Source organism: Mustelus asterias, unplaced genomic scaffold, assembly GCF_964213995.1.
Source record: "Mustelus asterias unplaced genomic scaffold, sMusAst1.hap1.1 HAP1_SCAFFOLD_100, whole genome shotgun sequence".
Taxonomy (NCBI): domain Eukaryota; kingdom Metazoa; phylum Chordata; class Chondrichthyes; order Carcharhiniformes; family Triakidae; genus Mustelus; species Mustelus asterias.
The window spans coordinates 1,182,196-1,202,048 of record NW_027590147.1 but is presented as its reverse complement, the minus strand read 5'-3'; the positions used below and the strand labels follow the sequence as shown (position 1 = coordinate 1,202,048).

General features: G+C 48.5%; 1 protein-coding gene across 1 annotated transcript in view; it reads right to left on the bottom strand.

The window, feature by feature from the left end:
• Positions 1–19,853, bottom strand: part of LOC144484347 (uncharacterized) — a 122,574-nt gene that overhangs the window by 6,751 nt on the left and 95,970 nt on the right. The window contains exon 7 of the mRNA XM_078202885.1: positions 7,437–7,824. Coding sequence (XP_078059011.1) covers positions 7,437–7,824 — 388 coding nt within the window. The remainder of the gene's footprint in view (positions 1–7,436; positions 7,825–19,853) is intronic.

Below are 19,853 nucleotides of genomic sequence, written 5' to 3'. Positions count from 1 at the left end.
TGCTGAAAGAAACATGTTTTAGTGAGGGGGCTGAAGGAAATCAGCATCTGTCGAGAAATGGCTTTGGGGAAATTGATGGGATTGAAGGTGGATAAATCTCCAGGTCCAGATAATCTTCATCCCAGAGTACTTAAGGAAGTGGTCCTGGAAATAGTGGTTATTTTCCAAAATTCTTGGAATCGGTAATAGTTCCTACAGATTGGAGGGTAGCTAATGTAAACCCACTGTTCAAAAAGTGAGGGAGAGAGAAAACAGGGAACTATAGACCAGTGAGCCTAACATTGGTACTGGGGAAGTTGCTGGTGTCTATTATCAAGGATTTCACAACTCGGCATTTGGAAGGCAGTGGTATAATCAGACAAAGACAGCATGGATTTACAAAAGGGAAATCATGCTTGACGAATCTATTGGAATTTTGTAAGGATGTAAGGAGTAGAGTTGACCGAGGAGAACCAGTGGATGTGGTTTATTTAGATTTTCAGAAGGCTTTCGACAAGGTCTCACATAACAGACTGCTATGTAAAGTTAAAGGACATGGTATTGCAGGGAATGTCTTGAGATGGATAGAAAGCTGGTTCGCAGATAAGAAGCGAAGCGTTGGCATAAATGAGTCTTTTTCTGATTGGCAGTCAGTGACTAGTGGGGTTTGGCAGAGATCTGTGCGAGGACTCCAACTCTTCAAATTATATATTAATGATTTGGAAGAGGGAACTGAATGTATTATCTCCAAATTTGCAGATAATACAAAGTTGGGTGGGAGGGTGAGCTGTGAGGAGGCTGCAGAGATGCTTTAGCGTGATTGGGACTGGCTGAGTGTGTGGGCATCAGCATTGCAGATGCAGTATAATGTGGATAAATGTGAGATTATCCACTTTGGCAGCAATAATAGGAAGACAGATTATTACTTGAATAGGTGTAAATTGAGGGAGGTGTATACTCAACAAGATGTTGGATTCCTCGTGCATCAGTCGCTGAAAGTAAGCGTGCAGGTACAGTAGGCAGTAAAGAAGGCAAATGATATGTAGGCCTTCATAGCGAGAGGATTTGAGTATAGGGATCGGGATGTTTTGCTGCAGTTCTATAGGGCGTTGGTGAGGCCACACCTGGAGTATTGTGTACAGTTTTGGTGTCCTTATCTGAGGAAGGATGTCCTTGTTATAGAGGGAGTACAGCGAAGGTTTACCAGGCTGATTCCTGGGATGACAAGTCTGTCACATGAGGAGAAACTAAATTGGTTAAGATTATATTCACTAGAGTTTGGAAGAGTGGGATCTCATAGAAACTTATAAAATTGTAACAGGGTTAGACAGGGTAGATTCAGAAAGAATGTTCCCAGTGGTGGGGGTAGTCCAGAACTTGGGGTCATAGTTTGAGGATAAGGGGGTAAACCTTTCAGAACTGAGGTGAGGAGAAATTTCTTCACCCAGAGGGTGATGAATGTGTGGAATTCACTGCCACAGAATATAGATCAAGGGATATGGGGGAACGGGAGTGGGGTGGGGGCGGATTAGGATATTGAATTTGATGATCAACCATGACCATAATGAATGGCGGAGCAAGCTCGAAGGGCTGAATGACCTACCCCCACTTCTAGATTCTATGTTTCAGTGAGAGAAGTTGCCTGAAGCGGTGCCAAAATATTTGGTTACACTTCAGCCCCAGGCTCCTCATGTTTACATAGAAACATACTAGAAAGTAGAAGTGGGGAGGAGGCCACTCGGCCCTTCGAGCCTGCTCCGCCGTTCATTATGGTCACGGCTGATCATCAAATTCAATATCGTAATCCCACCTCCCCCCACCCCCCGTATCCCTTGATCCCCAAGAAATATATCTAATTCCTTATTGAAATCAGGCTCTACTTCTACTTTTGAGGAAGGGACTTCCAAAGATTCAAGACTCTCTGAGTGAAAAAAATCTTCTCATCTCTGTCTTCAATGGGCAGCACTGTTTTTTAAACAGTGGCCCCCCGATTCTCCCATAAGAGTAAACATCCTCTCCACATCCAAGACCTTTCAGAATCTTGAAGGTTTAAATTAAGTTGCCTCTTACTTTTTTAAAGTCGAGCAGAAGCTAAACTTGAGCAGAGACAGTCTCTGGTGTTATTATATGGGACAGATTTACTTCTGGTCCTGTAATAAATGCATTTATTATTTCCAGTCTTGTAATATAGTCCTGGAGCTACGTTATATATTTCCAGTCATAGAGTCATTCCAGCACAGAAGGAGTCCATTGGATAACTCGAGTCCATACCGACTCTCACAGTAATTTCATAGTTTTTCATGATTTTCACAGTGACTTCATTGCAGTGTTAATGTCAGCATCCTTGTGACACTAATTAATAAATTATCAAAAATAAACTATAAACTCTCTGTCGAGCAATTCTGTCCGTCTGGAGTGGGTCCCATTCTGTAACCCTGCAGCACACATCCAATCTCATTGAGAAATTATTGATCATCTCTGCTTGACTACCCCCATGGCACAAGTTCAAGATCATCATCAATCGCAACCCCCTGTATCTTAACCAACTGGAGCCATCCTATCCATTAAATATATTTTTAGTTCAATCATAGCTGAGGTATTTGTATCATCGATAGTCACAGGTGAGGTGCCTGAAGATTGGAGGGTGGCAAATGTTGTGCCTTTGTTTAAAAAGGGCTGCAGGGAAAAGCCTGGGAACTGCAGGCCGGTGAGCCTCACATCTGTGGTGGGTCAGTTGTTGGAAGGTATTTTGAGAGACAGGATCTACAGGCATTTAGAGACGCAAGTACTGATTAGGGACAGTCAGCATGGCTTTGTGAGTGGAAAATCATGTCTCACAAATTTGATTGAGTTTTTTGAAGGGGTAACCAAGAAGGTAGATGAGGGCAGTGCAGTTGATGTTGTCTACATGGACTTTAGCAAGGCCTTTGACAAGGTACTGCCTGGTAGGTTGTTGCATAAGGTTAATTCTTACGGGACCCAGGGTGAGGTCGCATATGGATACAAAATTGGCTTCTTGACAGAAGCCAGAGGGTGGTTGTAGAGGGTTGACCAGCGGTGTGCCTCAGGAATCCGTGCTGGGTCCACTGTTATTTGTCATTTATATGAATGATTTGGATGAGAATATAGGAGGCATGGTTAGTAAGTTTGCAGATGACACAAAGATTGGTGGCATAGTGGACAGTGAAGAAGGTTATCTCAGATTGCAATGGGATCTTGATTTATTGGACCAGTGGGCTGACGAATGGCAGATGGAGTTTAATATAGATAAAGGCAAGGTGATGCATTTTGGTAGATTGAACCAGGGCAGGACTTACTCAGTTAATGGTAGGGCGTTGGGGAGAGTTACAGAACAAAGAGATCTCGGGGTACAGGTTCATAGCTCCTTGAAAGTGGAGTCACAGGTGGACAGAGTGGTGAAGAAGGCATTCGGCATGCTTGGTTTCATTGGTCAGGACATTGAATACAGGAGTTGGGATGTCTTGTTGAAGTTGCACAAGATATTGGTAAAGCCACACTTGGAATACTGTGTACCCTATTATAGGTCACCCTATTATAGAAAGGATATTATTAAACTTGAAAGAGTGTAGAAAATACTTACTAGGATGCTACCCAGACTTGGTGGTTTGAATTATAAGGAGAGGCTGGATAGACTGAAACTTTTTTCTCTGGAGCGTAGGAGGCTGACGGGTGATCTTATAAAGGTCTATAAAACAATGAGGGACATAGATCAGCTAGCTCGTAAATATCTTTTCCCAAAGGTAGGGGAGTCTAAAACTAGAGGGCATAGGTTTAAGGGGAGGAAGGAGAGATACAAAGGGGTCCAGAGGGGCAATTTTTTCACACAGGGTGGTGAGTGTCTGGAACAAGCTGCCAGAGGTAGTAGTAGAGGCGGGTACAATTTTGTCTTTTAAAAAGCATTTCGACAGTGACATGGGTAAGATGGGTTAAGAGGGATATGGGTCAAATGCGGGCAATTGGGATTAGCTTAGGGGTTTAAAAAAAAAGGTGGCATGGACAAGTTCGGCCAAAGAGCCTGTTTCCTCTATGACTCTACAAAGACATATATCTGTCTGGCCGCCTGCATGGAGATTTTCAGCTCTCTGTGTCCAGGACAGGAAGCAGTGAGCATGGATCTGTCAATCAGCCTCAATCAGCACCTTCAGGAGAATTGGGAGGGTGAAGATTAGATACAGCAGAGTGAGAATGGAGGGAGAGTGTGTGGGATGGAGATTCACAGCTTTTGGGGAATGAGAGAGGAAAGAATGTTCCATAGAAACTAGAATTGTCTGTTCTGAATTTCTATCCTGTATTGACTGTGATGACTTTTGTAAACTCCTTTTACAGGATATCTAGAAGGTGAGGATTTACAGACAAAAATCTCAGACCAAATGTCACATCAACATCTGATAGAGTCACTCAATTCATCGGGACCTGAATATCATCAGCCTTTGAATCTCGAAGGAGAGATGTTTCTCTGCTCTGTCTGCTTCATATTTTAAACATCAGTGTGACTGGAAAGCACCGAATCTCACACACACCAGAGTGAGAGTGTTCCAGTGCACTGCGTGTGGAAAACGCTTCAGTTGCACAGCCTAAAAGAAATTGCAGCATTCACAGTGGGGAGAGACTGTACCCGTGTTCTGTGTATGGATGAGGTTTCAACTGTTTGTCCGACCTGGAGAGTCACAAGGACACCTGCACCATGGAGAAACGGTGGAAATGTGGGGACTGTGGGAAGGGATTTAGATACCCTTCTCACCTGGAAACTCATCGACGCAGTCACACTGGGGAGAGACCGTTCACCTGTTCTCAGTGTGGGAATGGATTCAGTCGATTATCCACCCTGCAGACACACCAGAGAGTTCACAATGAGGAAAGGCCATTCATCTGCTTTCATTGTGGGAAGAGATTCACTCAGTCATCCAGCCTGCAGACACACCAGCGAGTTCACAATGAGGAGAGACCATTCATGTGCTCTCAGTGTGGGAAGGGATTCAGTCAGTCATCCAGCCTGCAGACACACCAGCGAGTTCACACTAGGGAGAGGCCGTTTACCTGCTCTCTGTGTGGGAATGGGTTCACTCAGTTATCCCATCTGAAGACACACCAACGGTTTCACACTGGGGAGAGGCCGTTCACCTGCCCTCAGTGCGAGAAGGGATTTGCTCAGTTATCCACTCTTCAGACACACCAGCGAGTTCACACCAAGGAGAGACCGTTCACCTGCTCTCAGTGTGGGAAAGGATTCACTCAGTTATCCAATCTGCGGAGACACCAGCGAGTTCACATGTGATTCCAGGGGTTGGATTCTGCTGTTATTGTTTCTGCTCTCAATTACATCCAGGACTGCATTTTGTTCATTCTCACAGTTGGTCATGGGGAGAATTGGAGGCTCTCTTTCTGCTGGACTGGCCGGTCTCACAACTTTGCCTCCAGTGGCTGATAATCTTTTAACCTTGTTGCGAATATCTGGCTTTGGATTTCTCAAGGATCACAGAGTGAAAAGGTGTTCGGTAGTTTAAAGATATTTTGTTCGCAATACTGTTTGGAAGCTTCGCAAAGCATGCAGAGGGAGTAGTGAGCATGAGGAACTGAAAGAGATTAGTATCAGTGAAAAAGTAGCACTGGAGAAATTAATGGGGTTGGAAGTGAATAAATCCCCAAAAAGCTGCTGATCTACATCCCAGAGTTGGAAGAGGTGGCTGTGGAGATAGTGGATACATTGGTGGTCATCTTTCCAAATTCTATAGATTGTGGAATGGTTGCTGCAGATTGGAAGGTGGTAAATGAAACCCCACTCTTTAAGGAGGGAGAGAGAAAACGGGGAACCACAGACCCATCAGCCTGACATCAGCCGGAGGGAAAATGCTCCAATCTATTGTACAGGATGTGATAACAGATGAATGTGCATATTCAGAACAGGGGTACGTCCCTCGAGCCTACTTCACCATTCAATATGTGCACAGCTGATCTGATTGTAACCTCAACTCCACATTCCCGCCGACCCCCCGATAACCTTTCAGCCCCTTGCTTATTGAGAATCTGTCCAGCTCTGCCTTCAAAAGATTCAGAGACTCTGCGTCCACTGCCCTTTGAGGAAGAGAGTTCCAGATATTCAGACCCTCTGAGAGGAAGAAGTTCTCCTGTTATTTGTTTTAATCGAGCCGCCTCTTACTCTTCTAAACTCCAGTGGATACAAGCCCAGCCTGTCCAATCAATCCTCATTAGACAAACCAGCCATTTCAGGTATTAGTCCAGTAAACCTTCTCTGAGCTGTTTCCAATGTGTTTACATCTTTCCTAAATGAGAGCCATATTGTACACAGTACTCCAGATGGTTTCACCAATATCCTGTATAATCTCCCTACTTTTTTATTCAATTCCCTTCGCAATAAACAACAACATTCTATTAGCTTTCCCAATTCCCTGCTGTACCTGTATACCGGCCTTTTGTGATTCAAGCACTGGGACACCCAGATCCCTCTGTAATCTCAGCCCTGCAATCTCACACCATTTAAATGATAAGCTTCTCTTTTTATTCTTCCTGCCAAAATGGATGATTTGACTTTTTGCCACATTATATTCCATTTGGCAGATCTTTGCCCCGGTCTTAACCTATCTATATATTTTTGTAACCAAAAAAAGATGCTGGAAAATCTCAGCAGGTCCGGCAGCATCTGTAAGGAGAGAAAAGAGCTGATGTTTTGAGTCCAGACGACCCTTTGTCAAAGCTAAAAGGCACAGAAAGTGGGAGATATTTATACTGCAGGGTGAGGGAATTAAAGATGAGTCATAGCCACAGAAACCAGGGGAAAAGACTGCTCATAGCTGTCCACAGAGAGAATAAAGGGTGTGAATGGCCAAAAGAGAGGGAGGGGCGGGGGAGGGGAGGGAGAGAGTAATGAATGGGACGAGGTAAGATTTAGCAAAGGGGGAGAAAAGGTCAGAGAAGGGGAATAAAGAAGGGGGAAAGAGTGGGAGGGAGGAAGAAAAATGAAGAAACAATAAAGAAATTAAAGGAATAAAAATATATATTTTTGTCGTCTCCTTATGTCATCTTCACAACTTTCCTACCTATCTTTATGCCATTAGCAAATTTAGCAACCATCCCCTCAGTCCTTTCACCCAAGTCTGAGGGCGAAAAGGGGTCACAAGAAAGCATTGGGCAGCAGGATTAAGGAAAATCCCAAGGCTTTTTATACATATATAAAGAACAACAGGGAGAGGGTTGGTCCACTCAAGGACAGGGGAGGGAATCTGTGTGGAGGCAGAGGAAATGGGCGAGGTATTAAATGAGTACTTTGCGTCCGTATTCATCAAAGAGAAGGACTTGGTGGATGATGAGTCTGGGAAAGGGTGTGTGGATAGTTTGAGTCATGTTGAGATCAAAAAGGAGTATTGGGATTCTTGAGAAACATTAAAGTAGACAAGTCCCCAAGGCCTAAAGGGATATACCTCAGAATACCCGCATTGAGAGCACGTGAGTGTCATCTCCCCAGAATGAACTCGCTGGTGTATCTGCAGGCTGGATGCCTGAATGAATCCCTTCCCACACTGAGAGCAGGTGAACGGCCTCTCCCCAGTGTGAATGCGCTGGTGTGTCTGCAGGTCAGATGACCGAGTGAATCTCTTCCCACACTGAGAGCAGGTGAATGGCCTCTCTCCAGTGTGAGTTTGCTGGTGTCTCTGCAAGGTGGATGACTGAGTGAATCCCTTCCCACACTGAGAGCAGGTGAACGGTCTCTCTCCAGTGTGAACTCGCTTGTGTGACTGCAGGTGGGAAAAACAAATGAATCCCTCCCCACACTGAGAGCAGATGAATGGCCTCTCCCCAGTGTGGCTGCTTCGATGAGCATCCAGCAGAGATGGCACTGTATCTCTTTCCACAGTCTACACATTTCCATGGTTTCTCCATGGGGCAGGTGTCCTTGCCTCTCTTGGGTGGACAATCAGTTGAAGCCTCGTCCACACACACAACACAATACAGTCTCTGCCCGCTGTGAATGGTGTGATATTTATTCAGGCTGTGTAATTGGTTAAAGCTCTTTAGTCAGTGCACTGGAACACTCTCACTCGAGTGTGGCAGTGTGTCGTTGCTTTTCCAGTTACACTGATGTTTGAAATGTTTTAAACCCAACAAACCGGACAACAATTTCTCCTTCTAGATTCAATGGCCGATGATATTCAGGTCCCAGGGAATATGACTCTGCCAGATCTAGACGTGACGTTTGAGATTTCAGCCTGTGATTTCTCTTTCAATATCCTGTAAAACAAGTTGACACAGTGTCATCAGTGTCAGTCCAGGGTAGAAATTCAGAACGACAATTCTAGTTTCTGTGGAACATTCTTTCCTCTCTCATTCCCCAAAAGCTGTAAATCTCCATCCCACTCACTCTCCCTCCATTCTCACTCTGCTGTATCTGATATTCACCCTCCCAATTCTCCTGAAGGTGCTGATTGAGGCTGATTGACAGATCCATGCTCACTGCTTCCTGCCCTGGACACAGAGAGCTGAAAATCTCCAAGCAGGCTGCCAGACAGATATATGCCCATATGTCTGTCACACTGGAGATCACATGGTCTGGAATGGGAGGGTGGGGGTGAGTTAATAGGTTGGAATGAACAAAGCATCGTAGCTGTGAGGGACAGCTCGGTGGATAGGATTTTGGTATGTAGATAGGCTGAAAATTGGGCGGGGATCCTGGATTCAGGATTCAATCCTGGACCGGGGAGCGGCGCGGGCTTGGAGGGCCGAAGGGCCTGTTCCTGTGCTGTATTGTTCTTTGTTCTTTGTTCTTTGTTCTTGTCTGGATCAAAAATGTATGGAATATACAGACTGGATTCTCGTCCTTACTCTTCAGTTGCTGCAAGTCCCCAATTTCCCCAGAATGAGAAAAGAAATGGAAAGGGGGAAACATTGATTTCCTCCCAGATGTTGCCCAGAGGAGTTTCAGCCTGAAATTCATTGGCCTACTTCCGCATTGTGACGTCACAACGGAATGCTGCTTCAGTCAGCCAATAGGAATCAGCCTTCTCCGCGGTGATGTCTCCGGGTTCCACTGCGCAGGCCCGGGCGCGCAGACACGGGAGCGCCGCCCCCACCCATTGTTCCCCCGCCCCCTGCACCTTCCCCAGCCAAGGTTTCCAGGCAACCGGCTGACGGCTCCGGCCAGAGCGAGAAGCCGCTCCGTGATCTCCCCGCGCCCCCCGGCCCCCTCCACCCCCCACCCCGCCCCCTCCACCCCCCCCACCCCCTCCACCCGCCCCCTCCACCCCCCCCACCCCGCCCCCTCCGCCCCCTCCACCCCCCCACCCCTTCCACCCCCCCCACCCCCCCACCCCTTCCACCCCCCCCACCCCCTCCACCCCCCCCACCCCCTCCACCCCCCCCACCCCGCCCCCTCCACCCCCCCCCACCCCGCCCCCTCCACCCCCCCCACCCCGCCCCCTCCACCCCCCCCACCCCCTCCACCCCCCCCACCCCCTCCACCCCCTCCGCCCCCCCACCCCGCCCCCTCCGCCCCCCCCACCCCGCCCCCTCCGCCCCCCCACCCCGCCCCCCCCGCCCCGCCCCCCCCACCCCCCCCGCCCCCCCCACCCCCCCCGCCCCGCCCCCCCCGCCCCCCCCGCCCCGCCCGCCCCCCCCGCCCCGCCCCCCCGCCCACCCCGCCCCCCCCGCCCCCCGCCCCCCCGCCCCCCCCACCCCGCCCCCCCGCCCCCCCCACCCCGCCCCCCCCCCGCCCCCCCGCCCCCCCCACCCCGCCCCCCCCCCGCCCCCCCCACTCCGCCCCCCCCCCCACCCCGCCCCCCCCCCCCCACCCCGCCCCCCCCGCCCCCCCCACCCACCCCGCCCCCCCCGCCCCCCCCACCCCGCCCCCCCCGCCCCCTCCGCCCCCCCACCCCGCCCCCTCCGCCCCCCCCACCCCGCCCCCTCCGCCCCCCCCACCCCGCCCCCTCCGCCCCCCCCACCCCGCCCCCTCCGCCCCCCCCACCCCGCCCCCTCCGCCCCCCCCACCCCGCCCCCTCCGCCCCCCCCACCCCGCCCCCTCCGCCCCCCCCACCCCGCCCCCTCCGCCCCCCCACCCCGCCCCCTCCGCCCCCCCCACCCCGCCCCCTCCGCCCCCCCACCCCGCCCCCTCCGCCCCCCCCACCCCGCCCCCTCCGCCCCCCCCACCCCGCCCCCTCCGCCCCCCCCACCCCGCCCCCTCCGCCCCCCCCACCCCGCCCCCTCCGCCCCCCCCACCCCCGCCCCCTCCGCCCCCCCACCCCGCCCCCTCCACCCCGCCCCCTCCACCCCCCCCCACCCCGCCCCCTCCACCCCCCCCCACCCCGCCCCCTCCACCCCCCCCCCACCCCGCCCCCTCCACCCCCCCCCACCCCGCCCCCTCCACCCCCCCCCCACCCCGCCCCCTCCACCCCCCCCCCACCCCGCCCCCTCCACCCCCCCCCCACCCCGCCCCCTCCACCCCCCCCACCCCGCCCCCTCCACCCCCCCCCCCACCCCGCCCCCTCCACCCCCCCACCCCGCCCCCTCCACCCCCCCACCCCGCCCCCTCCACCCCCCCACCCCGCCCCCCCCACCCCCCCACCCCGCCCCCCCCCACCCCACCCCCCCCACCCCGCCCCCTCCACCCCCCCCACCCCGCCCCCTCCACCCCCCACCCCGCCCCCCTGGGCCCGGCACTGTGCATGTCCAATGGAGAGGGGAAGATGCGCATGTGCGGGGGGGGAGCCAACCTGTTGACCTGCTGCTTGAGGTGTTGGCCAATGGAAAGCTGGAGGACCGGAAGGACTCTGGTCCTCAAGCCAATCAGAGCTCCCCCATTGTCTGAATGCGGAAGTTGGACAATGAGCTTGTTTAGCTGCTCATTCCTGCCCAATAAAGCTGCTGCTGCTCTCTCTGAATGAAGATTGAGTACAGACAGACTCAAACGTCTTCTGTCTCCAACATCTGTGAGTAAAATACTTTCTTTTCTCCCCCTTTCCATTTATTTTCTCATTCTGGGGGAAACTGGGGACTTGCAGCAACTGAAAGGAAAGGAAGTGAATCCAGGGAAGCTGCAGACTCTGGAAAGGTTGGCCCGGGTCTCTTTCTCTGAAAGACATTGACATTCTTTGCTCCCTCAGCTTGACACATTGATTTGTCTGGCTCAAAGGTCCCTTTCCTAATGTTCACAATTAAAGGGCTGGTTTCCCTCGGAGATGGCTGACATTTAAAAGAACAACAAATTAATATAGGGCAGAGATATGCCTAGTGTTGTTATATTATAGATTTGGTATATTATTTATGGTTCTGTAACAAAGTACATTTATTATTATTTCTTGTCTTGTAATGTAGCAATGAAGCTATGTTATATATTTCCACTCATTGAGTCATTACAGCGCAGAAGGAGTCCATTCAATAACTCGATTCCCTGACGACTCTCTGTCGAACAATCCAATCAGTCCCATTCCCTTTCTATATTCCCTTTCCCCTGCAACTTTATTTCCTTCGTGTGCCCATCTAATTTCTGAAATATATTAAAGGGGACAGTAAACTAATATAGGACAGAGATGTGTCTGATGTTTTTTGTATTCATCCTTGGGATATGGGTGTTGCTGGGCCAGCATTTATTGCCCATTCCTAATTGCCCTTGAACTGAGTGGCTCGCTGGGCCATTTCAGAAGCTGTTTGAGAGTCAACCACATTGCTGTGGCTCTGGAGTCACATGTAGGCCAGACTGGGTAAGGACGGCAGATTTCCTTCCCTAAAGCACATTAATGAACCAGATGTGTTTTTCTGGTCAATCAACAATGGTTTCATGGTCATCAGTAGATTCTTAATTCCAGATTTTGTTTTTAAATTCAAATTCCACCATCTGCCGTGGTGGGATTCGAACCCGGGTCCCCAGAACATTAGCTAAGTTTCTGGATTAATAGTCTAGCGATAATACCACGAGGCTATCAGCTCCCCTATTGTTATATGGTACAGATTAGATATATTATTTATAGCTCTGTAATAAAATACACTTATTATATCTGGCTGTGTAATTTTGGACTGCAGCTATATTATATATTTCCAACAATCTCTTCCCTCAGAGAATTGTTAGTATCTAGATTTCTCTTCCATAGGGACCAGTGGAGGGATTGAATATATTCAAGGATGAGTTAGACAGTTTTTGAATGAAAGGGAGTCAATAATTATTGGGAACAGGCTGGAAAATGGAGAGAAAGCTCAGATGAGGAAGGATTTCTTCACTCAAGGATGTGGTGATGTTTTGGATTCTCGACCCCAGAGGACTATAGAGCCTCAGTCATCAAGAATTTTCAAGAGAGGGGTTGATAGGTTTCTAGATGTTGAAGATATCGATGGATATGGGGGACAGTGTGGGGAAAATAATGCAGAGGTAGATCAACCAATAATCTCAATGAATGGTTGAGCAGACTTGATGAGCCGAATGCTGACTGCAGCTCCTATTTGTTCTGATTTCTGTGCTGGACAGGAAGCAGTGAGCATGGATCTGTCAATCAGCCTGAATTAGCACCTTCAGGAGAATTGGGAGGGTGAATATTAGATACAGCAGAGTGAAAATGGAGGGAGAGTGTGTGGGATGGAGATTCACAGCTTTTGGGGAATGAGAGAGGAAAGAACGTTCATTAGAATCATAGAATTCCTACATCTTATCAACCGTCCCTGAGCTTTCACAATGAATCCCACTTCTGAGGACACCCTTATCTCTGACTTGTCTGTACTGCTGGCAGTCTCACAAAGCAGCTGCCTGTGTGCTGATACGGGAGGCCCTGCTGGGCAAGTTTAATGCTCCATGACTGTGTCTTTAATGAATGCTCCATAGAAACGAGAAATGTAGATTTGAATTTCGATCATATTCTGAATTGCGATTTTTTTTTTTCTAAATTGACTTACAGGATATTAGACAAGGAGAAATCAGACAGAAATCTCCAACATCACATCGAGATCTGACAGAGCGACTCGATTTCTTGGGACCTGAATATCATCGGCCTTTGAATCGAGCAGGAGAAATGCCTGTTTGGCCTCTTGGCTTCAAAAGATTGTAAACATCGCTGTGACTAGAAATGCACTGAGATACACACACCCGAGTGAGAGTGTTCCAGTGCACGGAGTGTGGAAAGAGCTTTAACCAGTTACACAGCCTGAAAATACATCGCAGCATTCACAGCGGGGAGAGACTGTACCTGTGTTCTGTGTGAGATTTAACTGATTGTTTAACCTGGAGAGTCACAAGGACATCAGCATCATGGAGAAACTGTGCAAATGTGGAGACTGTGGGAAGGGATTCAGATACCCATCTGCACTGGAAATTCATCAACGCAGTCACACTGGGGAGAGACCATTCACCTGCTCTGTGTGTGGGAAGGGATTCACTCATTCATCCCACCTGCGCAGACACAATCTCACTCACACCAATGAGAGACCCTTTAAATGCACTGACTGTGGGAGCGGATTCAGAAGCTCTCAGGATCTGGTGTCCCACCAGCGCACTCACACTGAGGAGAGACCGTTCAGCTGCTCTCACTGCTCAAAGAGGTTTAAATGGTCATCCACCCTGCGGGTACACCAGCGAGTTCACACTGGGGAGAATCCATTCACCTGCTCGGTGTGTGGAAAGGGATTCACTCTTTCATTCCACCTGCGCAGACACAATCTCACTCACACCAATGAGAGACCCTTTAAATGCTCTGACTTCAAAAGCTCTGGTGAACTGATGATCCACCAGCGCATTCACACCGAGGAGAGACCGTTCAGCTGCTCTCACTGCACAAAGAAATTTAGAACTTCATCCACACTGCGCATTCACACTGGGGAGAGGCCATTCACCTGCTCTGTGTGTGGGAAGGGATTCAGTCAGTTATCCAGCCTGCAGAAACACAATCTCGCTCACACCAATGAGAGACCATTTAAATGCTCTGACTGTGAGAGTGGTTTTAAAAGCTCTGGAGATCTGGTGTCCCACCAGCGCATTCACACTGAGGAGAGATCGTTCAGCTGCTCTCACTGCTCAAAGAGGTTTAGAAAGCCATCCAGCCTGTGGGGACATCAGCGAATTCACACTGGGGAGAGACCGTTCAGCTGCTCTGTGTGTGGGAAGGGATTCACTCAGTTATCCCACCTGCGCAGACACAATCTCACTCACACTAATGAGAGACCCTTTAAATGCTCTGACTGTGGGAGCGGATTCAAAAGCTCTGGAGAACTTATGTCCCACCAGCGCATTCACACTGAGGAGAGACCGTTCAGCTGCTCTCACTGCACAAAGAGGTTTAGAACATCATCCAACCTGCGGACACACCAGCGAGTTCACACTGGGGAAAGACCATTCACCTGCTCTCACTGCTCAAAGAGATTTAAAAGGTCATCCAACCTGTGGGAACACCAGCGAGTTCACACTGGGGAAAGACCATTCCCCTGCTCTGTGTGTGGGAAGGGATTCACTACTTCATCCAGCTTGCTGAAACACAAAGACACTCACCCCAAGGAGAGCCCCTTTAAATGCTCTGCCTGAGTGGCCGACTTCAGAAGCTCTCAGGAACTGATGATCCCCGAGCACATTCACACCGGGGAGAGGCCGTTCAGCTGCTCTCACTGTTCAAGGAGGTTTAGAATATCATCAACACTGCTGAAACACCAGTGAGTTCACACCGGGGAGAAACCATTCACCTGCTCGGTGTGTGCGAAAGGATTTACTCAGTTATCCAGCCTGCCCAGACACAACATCATCACACCCAGGACAGACCCTTTAAATGTGGGCGTGGCTTCAAAAGCTCTCGGTAACTAATGTCCCACCAGTCAGTTCACACCAGGCAGAGGCTGGTCACCTGCTCTGACTGGGAAGGGATTCACTCAGTCAACAAACTTGGTGAAACACCAGTGAGTTCACAAGTGATGACAGTTCTGGGATTATTCTTGTGAATCTTTCTTGCCCCTTCTCCAGTGCCTCTGTTTCCTTTTTCTAAATGGAGATCACAAATAGAACGTAGAACAGTACAGCACAGGAACAGACCCTTCAGCCCACCATGTTGTGTCGAACATGATGCCAAATTAAACTATTCCTTTCTGCCTGCCCTTGGTCCATATTCCACTATTCCTCACATATTCATGTGCTTATTTAAAACCCCCTTAAACACCCCTATCGTATCTGCCTCCACCACCACTCCTAGCAGCGCATCCCAGACACCTACCACTCTCTATGTAAAAAACCTTACCTCTCACATCTCCTTTGAACTTTGCCCGTCTCACCTTCAGTGCATGCTCCCTGGTATTAGACATATCAACTCTGGGGGAAAAGATTCTATGTCTCTTATTTTATAGACTGGCAGCATCCTGAAAACCTCTTCTGCACCCTCATCAAAGCCTCTGCATCCTTTCTGTAATGTGGTGACCAGAATTGAGCGCAATATTCGAAGTGCAGCCCAAACAAAGTTTTATAAAGCTGCAACATGGCATGCTGACTCTTGTACTCAATAAAGGCAAGCATGCCATATGCCTTCTTTAGCGACTAAATATTTGTGTGGCTAATTTCAGGAAGCTATGGACTTGAACCCCAAGATCCCCCTGTACATTAACTGTATACTTATCCTTAATATTTGATCTCCCAAAGTGCAGCACCTCACACTTGCCCGGATTAAAATCCATCTGCCATTTCTCCGCTCATATCTGCAGCTGATCTACATCCCACTGTAACCTTTCACAACCTTCTACATTATCTACAACTCCATCTAGTTTTGTGACATCTGCCAGCTTGCTAACCCACCCATCCACGTTTTCATCCAAGTCATTTATATATATCACAAACAGCGCAGGTCCCAGTACGGATCCCTGCAGAACACCACGAGTCATGGACCTCCAGTCAGAAAAACACCCTCCACCACTACTCTCTGACTTCTATGGGCAAGTCAATTCTGAATCCAAGCGGCCAAGTCACCGTGAATCCCATGCATCTTAATCTTCTGGATGAGCCGACCATGAGGGACCTTGTCGAAAGCCTTACGAAAATCCATGTACACAACATCCACTGCTCTACCCTCATCGATCACCTTCATCACCCCCTCGATGAAATCGATCCAGTCAGTAAGATGTTGACGGTGCTCCCACTGCAGTCCTGTGATGAAAATATAGACTGGTTGGTGAAATGTAGATAACAGGTAGAATTGATATCTAATGAGGACTTTATACTTTAGAATTGAATACAGGGCTCATTGTTACTAACGGGGAAAGAAGGGTTAAAACCCTTCCCCAGAAACCTTTTCACACACACGTGGACATCTCTGAATCTGACGCACACCAAATGGAACGTTACACAAGGGGCTGGAATTCACTGGAATTTCTTAACAACCTTTCAATAGAAATGTCCTGGTACCGACTGTGACAAAGGACACAACAGACAGCAAGAACCAGGAGGAACCTTTAACCCAGAGAATGTTAATAACCTTGTTCAGGACACCGGTGCCAGGCACAGGAGAATCCCAGGAAAAACGGAACATTTAATTTCTGTCTGTTTCACAATTCTAAATGACTGATTCTTTAACAAAGGAATGTTTAAAAACAGCATTGTGATATTCCAAGGTCAGTGTGTCTGGGAAAGGGGCACACTGATGTGTTTTTATTTTAAACAGGAGGATCCATTGAAAAGCAGCTCTGGACGATACGAGCACCTCCTGACCTACTTTCAATTCATTTCAAATCACCCATCACTTTCCGTGGAATATTCTTTATTCTTTCCTGGGATGTGGACACTGCTGGCAAAGCCCCAGCACACGTTGCTCATCTCCTAATTGCTCCTGAATGGAGTGACTTGCTCGGCCATTTCAGAGGGGCAGTTAAGAGTCACCCACATCGCTGTGTGGGTCTGGATTCACATGTAGGCCAGACCGGGTAAGGATGGCAGATTTCCTTCCCTAATAGGGTGCATTAATAGGGTGAACCGGATGGGTTTTTACGACAATCGATGATAGTTTCATGGTCACCATTTCTGAGACTAACTTTATATAATTCCAGATTGATTCACTGAATTCAAATCCCACCAGCTGCCTGTCCCCAGATCCTTTGCTGCGTCTCTGCATTACTCGACCAGCGACATTCCCACTATCCCACCACCTCCCCCTGAATGGAATATTCCACACAACCCCTTAGTTAAACAGGAAGGAGAAAAGAGAAAGGCTTTGACCTTTGGATGACCTCATCACGAACTACAGAAACCTTAAAGCTGACCGTTCTGTAAAAGTTTATAAACTTAATTTTTATAAAACACAGAGTAAGAAACAGGTGAAAAGTAACAATGGACGTTGTGACTGACATCAGAAACATTGATTGACCGGATAAACACTCACTGCATCACAGAGCGATCCTCAACCATTAAAGAATTGACCCACAATAAGGAATGAGAGAGCCTTATAAAAAGGGGCATGAGTTTACACAGAGAGGTGACACCCACAGCTGCTCAGGATGATGGAATTCAGTTCAGGAAGGGGATAAAGTGAGAAGCTTTTGTGATTCAAGGCAGAAGTATTGAACAATCTGGAATCAGTGCTTCTCGAGCTTGCTGACTCGCCGAACACTTCAATTAATCTCATCATAAAAACTCCCCAGTGTAAATAACATGGATTTGACTGGCAAATGTTGAAGTGTTGATTTGAACCCACAAGTTTTGACTTCCCATTTGAGCCTCAGGCACCTTTCTGTCTCTCTGTTGCTTGTGTCAATGACAGTCAGACGATGGAGCTGAGGGCTGAATTTAGCTGCAAATAACGGGGCCTGCGCCCCAGTTGGGAAACTGCCCTGGGCGTTGCACTAATACAGAGACAGGAAGCTGCTGGAGGACTGACTGGGAAATGGGCCTCCAACCAATCAGGGCACCGGAGGAGGTGACCAGGGCTGATGGTGATGTGACCCCCGGGGTTCAGTGTCCCTGTATCCAAAGCGGGGAGTCGCGGGAACAGGGTACAGAGGAGCTGAAGAGAAACCATTTGTGTCCAGAACATTGTGAACATCCTTTTACTCTGGTTGTCTTTGATCCTCAAGTCATTTTCTGTTTGTTTTAACCATGTTCTGTTTCATTAATAAACTTTTATCAGTAAAAATATTTGATTGTTCTGGACTTTTCCTGATGAGATTGATGAACTTTAGGGAAAGAGGGTGAGAGGGGTTGGCAGGTTCTTTAACAGAAAGTGAGTCCCTCTAAAGGTAATTGGCAAAGGAGCCAGAGGGGGAGATGAGATTTTATTTTTGACTCAGCGATGTTAGAAAATGGGGTTCAGGGAGTCAATTAACCCTTTCTCCCCTTTTCCCAAACTCTGAAATGATTCCCAGTGATAACCCTTATTGGTGACAGTGGTTAGATTTTATTCAGTATCAATAAGAGCTGACACAGGCTAATGTCTGAGCAGTCGTATCAAAGTGCAGCAGCATTACCATTACACTCTGGGTAGAAGCAGCATCTCCACGGAAATGCTCCCTGCTCTGCCCCAGATGCCATGGCACCAGTCAATGCAATATGTAAAACCTCGACAAATCTCTGTGCTCGGGGAATCCCTTCTTAACCCAATCATTGCCCAGCTAACATAACAAAACCTGTCACTGAACCATCTGTACCCCCCCACAAGCCACATCAAACTCTCAAACAATTGTCTTCCCACGCTCCGTCCCTGGTACAGGGAGTCAGCATTCCCGTGCCAAGCAGTGAAAACATGGTGGCCTTGACACACAGGTCATCTAGGATTCAAGGCCCTCCTGGTTTCTCTGTCCTCTGGGAGCTGTTTATCTCCCTGCTCCCACACAGCAAGTCGTCTGTTCTCAGCTCTGCTGCATTTCTGCTGACGTTTGGCCCCTTTTACACCTTTCAGATCAATAAAACATTTGGTCAATGACCCAAACCACAATTTCCCATCCTGTCACCTGTCAACCATCCTTACCCAGAGCGTAATCACAACAGGAATAAAAACAGGAGAAGTGTAACAATCAAATTCAAAATAAATGCACAGCCAGTTATAGAATCGAATATCATATTCACTAATTAGCAAGAAAACCCAAAGTAGGGGGTCCCCCAGGATTATTTCAGTCCACACCTTGAGGGGGAGGAGAACTTTCTCTCTGACCCCTCACTCAATTTCACTCCGTTATTTTCGAGTTCTATTCTGGTCCCACCTGGGGTAACATCTAATCAAACTTTTCTCCTGAAGGAACACCGTGAGTTCTCGGTTACTTGTACGTTAGGACAGTTCCTTCAATCAACAGATCAAGCATGGATGTAATAGATTCTCCAGCTCTCTCCTTACCCCTGTCCAACTGTGGACAGTTCTTACTCCGTATTATTTCTCCCAAGACCTCAATTGTCCCAATCTATAATATGATCCATTTTACTGTAATTTCACTCACTTTGTGTCCATGTGCAGTGTGTTTAATTGGACCCTGATTGTTTTGAACTCAGTTTCTCTCTGGAGTGTGTGTCAATGCCTTGATGATGTCACAATGTTGTCTCAATGCCCTGGCCACATTAACCATTTCATCTCCTGCTGTGTCTCAAGTAGCTGTGTGTGTTTGGGACCCGCTCTTCACTCCATCTCACCATGAATTTAGGCTTGTTATTTTTCACATGTAACAAATCACATCTGTACACTCACTCCGGTATCCCAAAATCATGTCACACATTCTTAACTCTCAGATGTATTGATGAAAAGTTCAAAATGAGTGTCTGTCTTTCTTATCTCCCCCTGTTATGGAGCTGATGTTTCATTGAGTGGCTGGGCTTTCAAATGTGGATTTCTTTAAAACAAAGTTCATGGACAAGGATGTAAATATTTCCCAGAGAAAGTGATCAACTTATTCATCCCATCTACACATTCCTGACTTTTACTAGA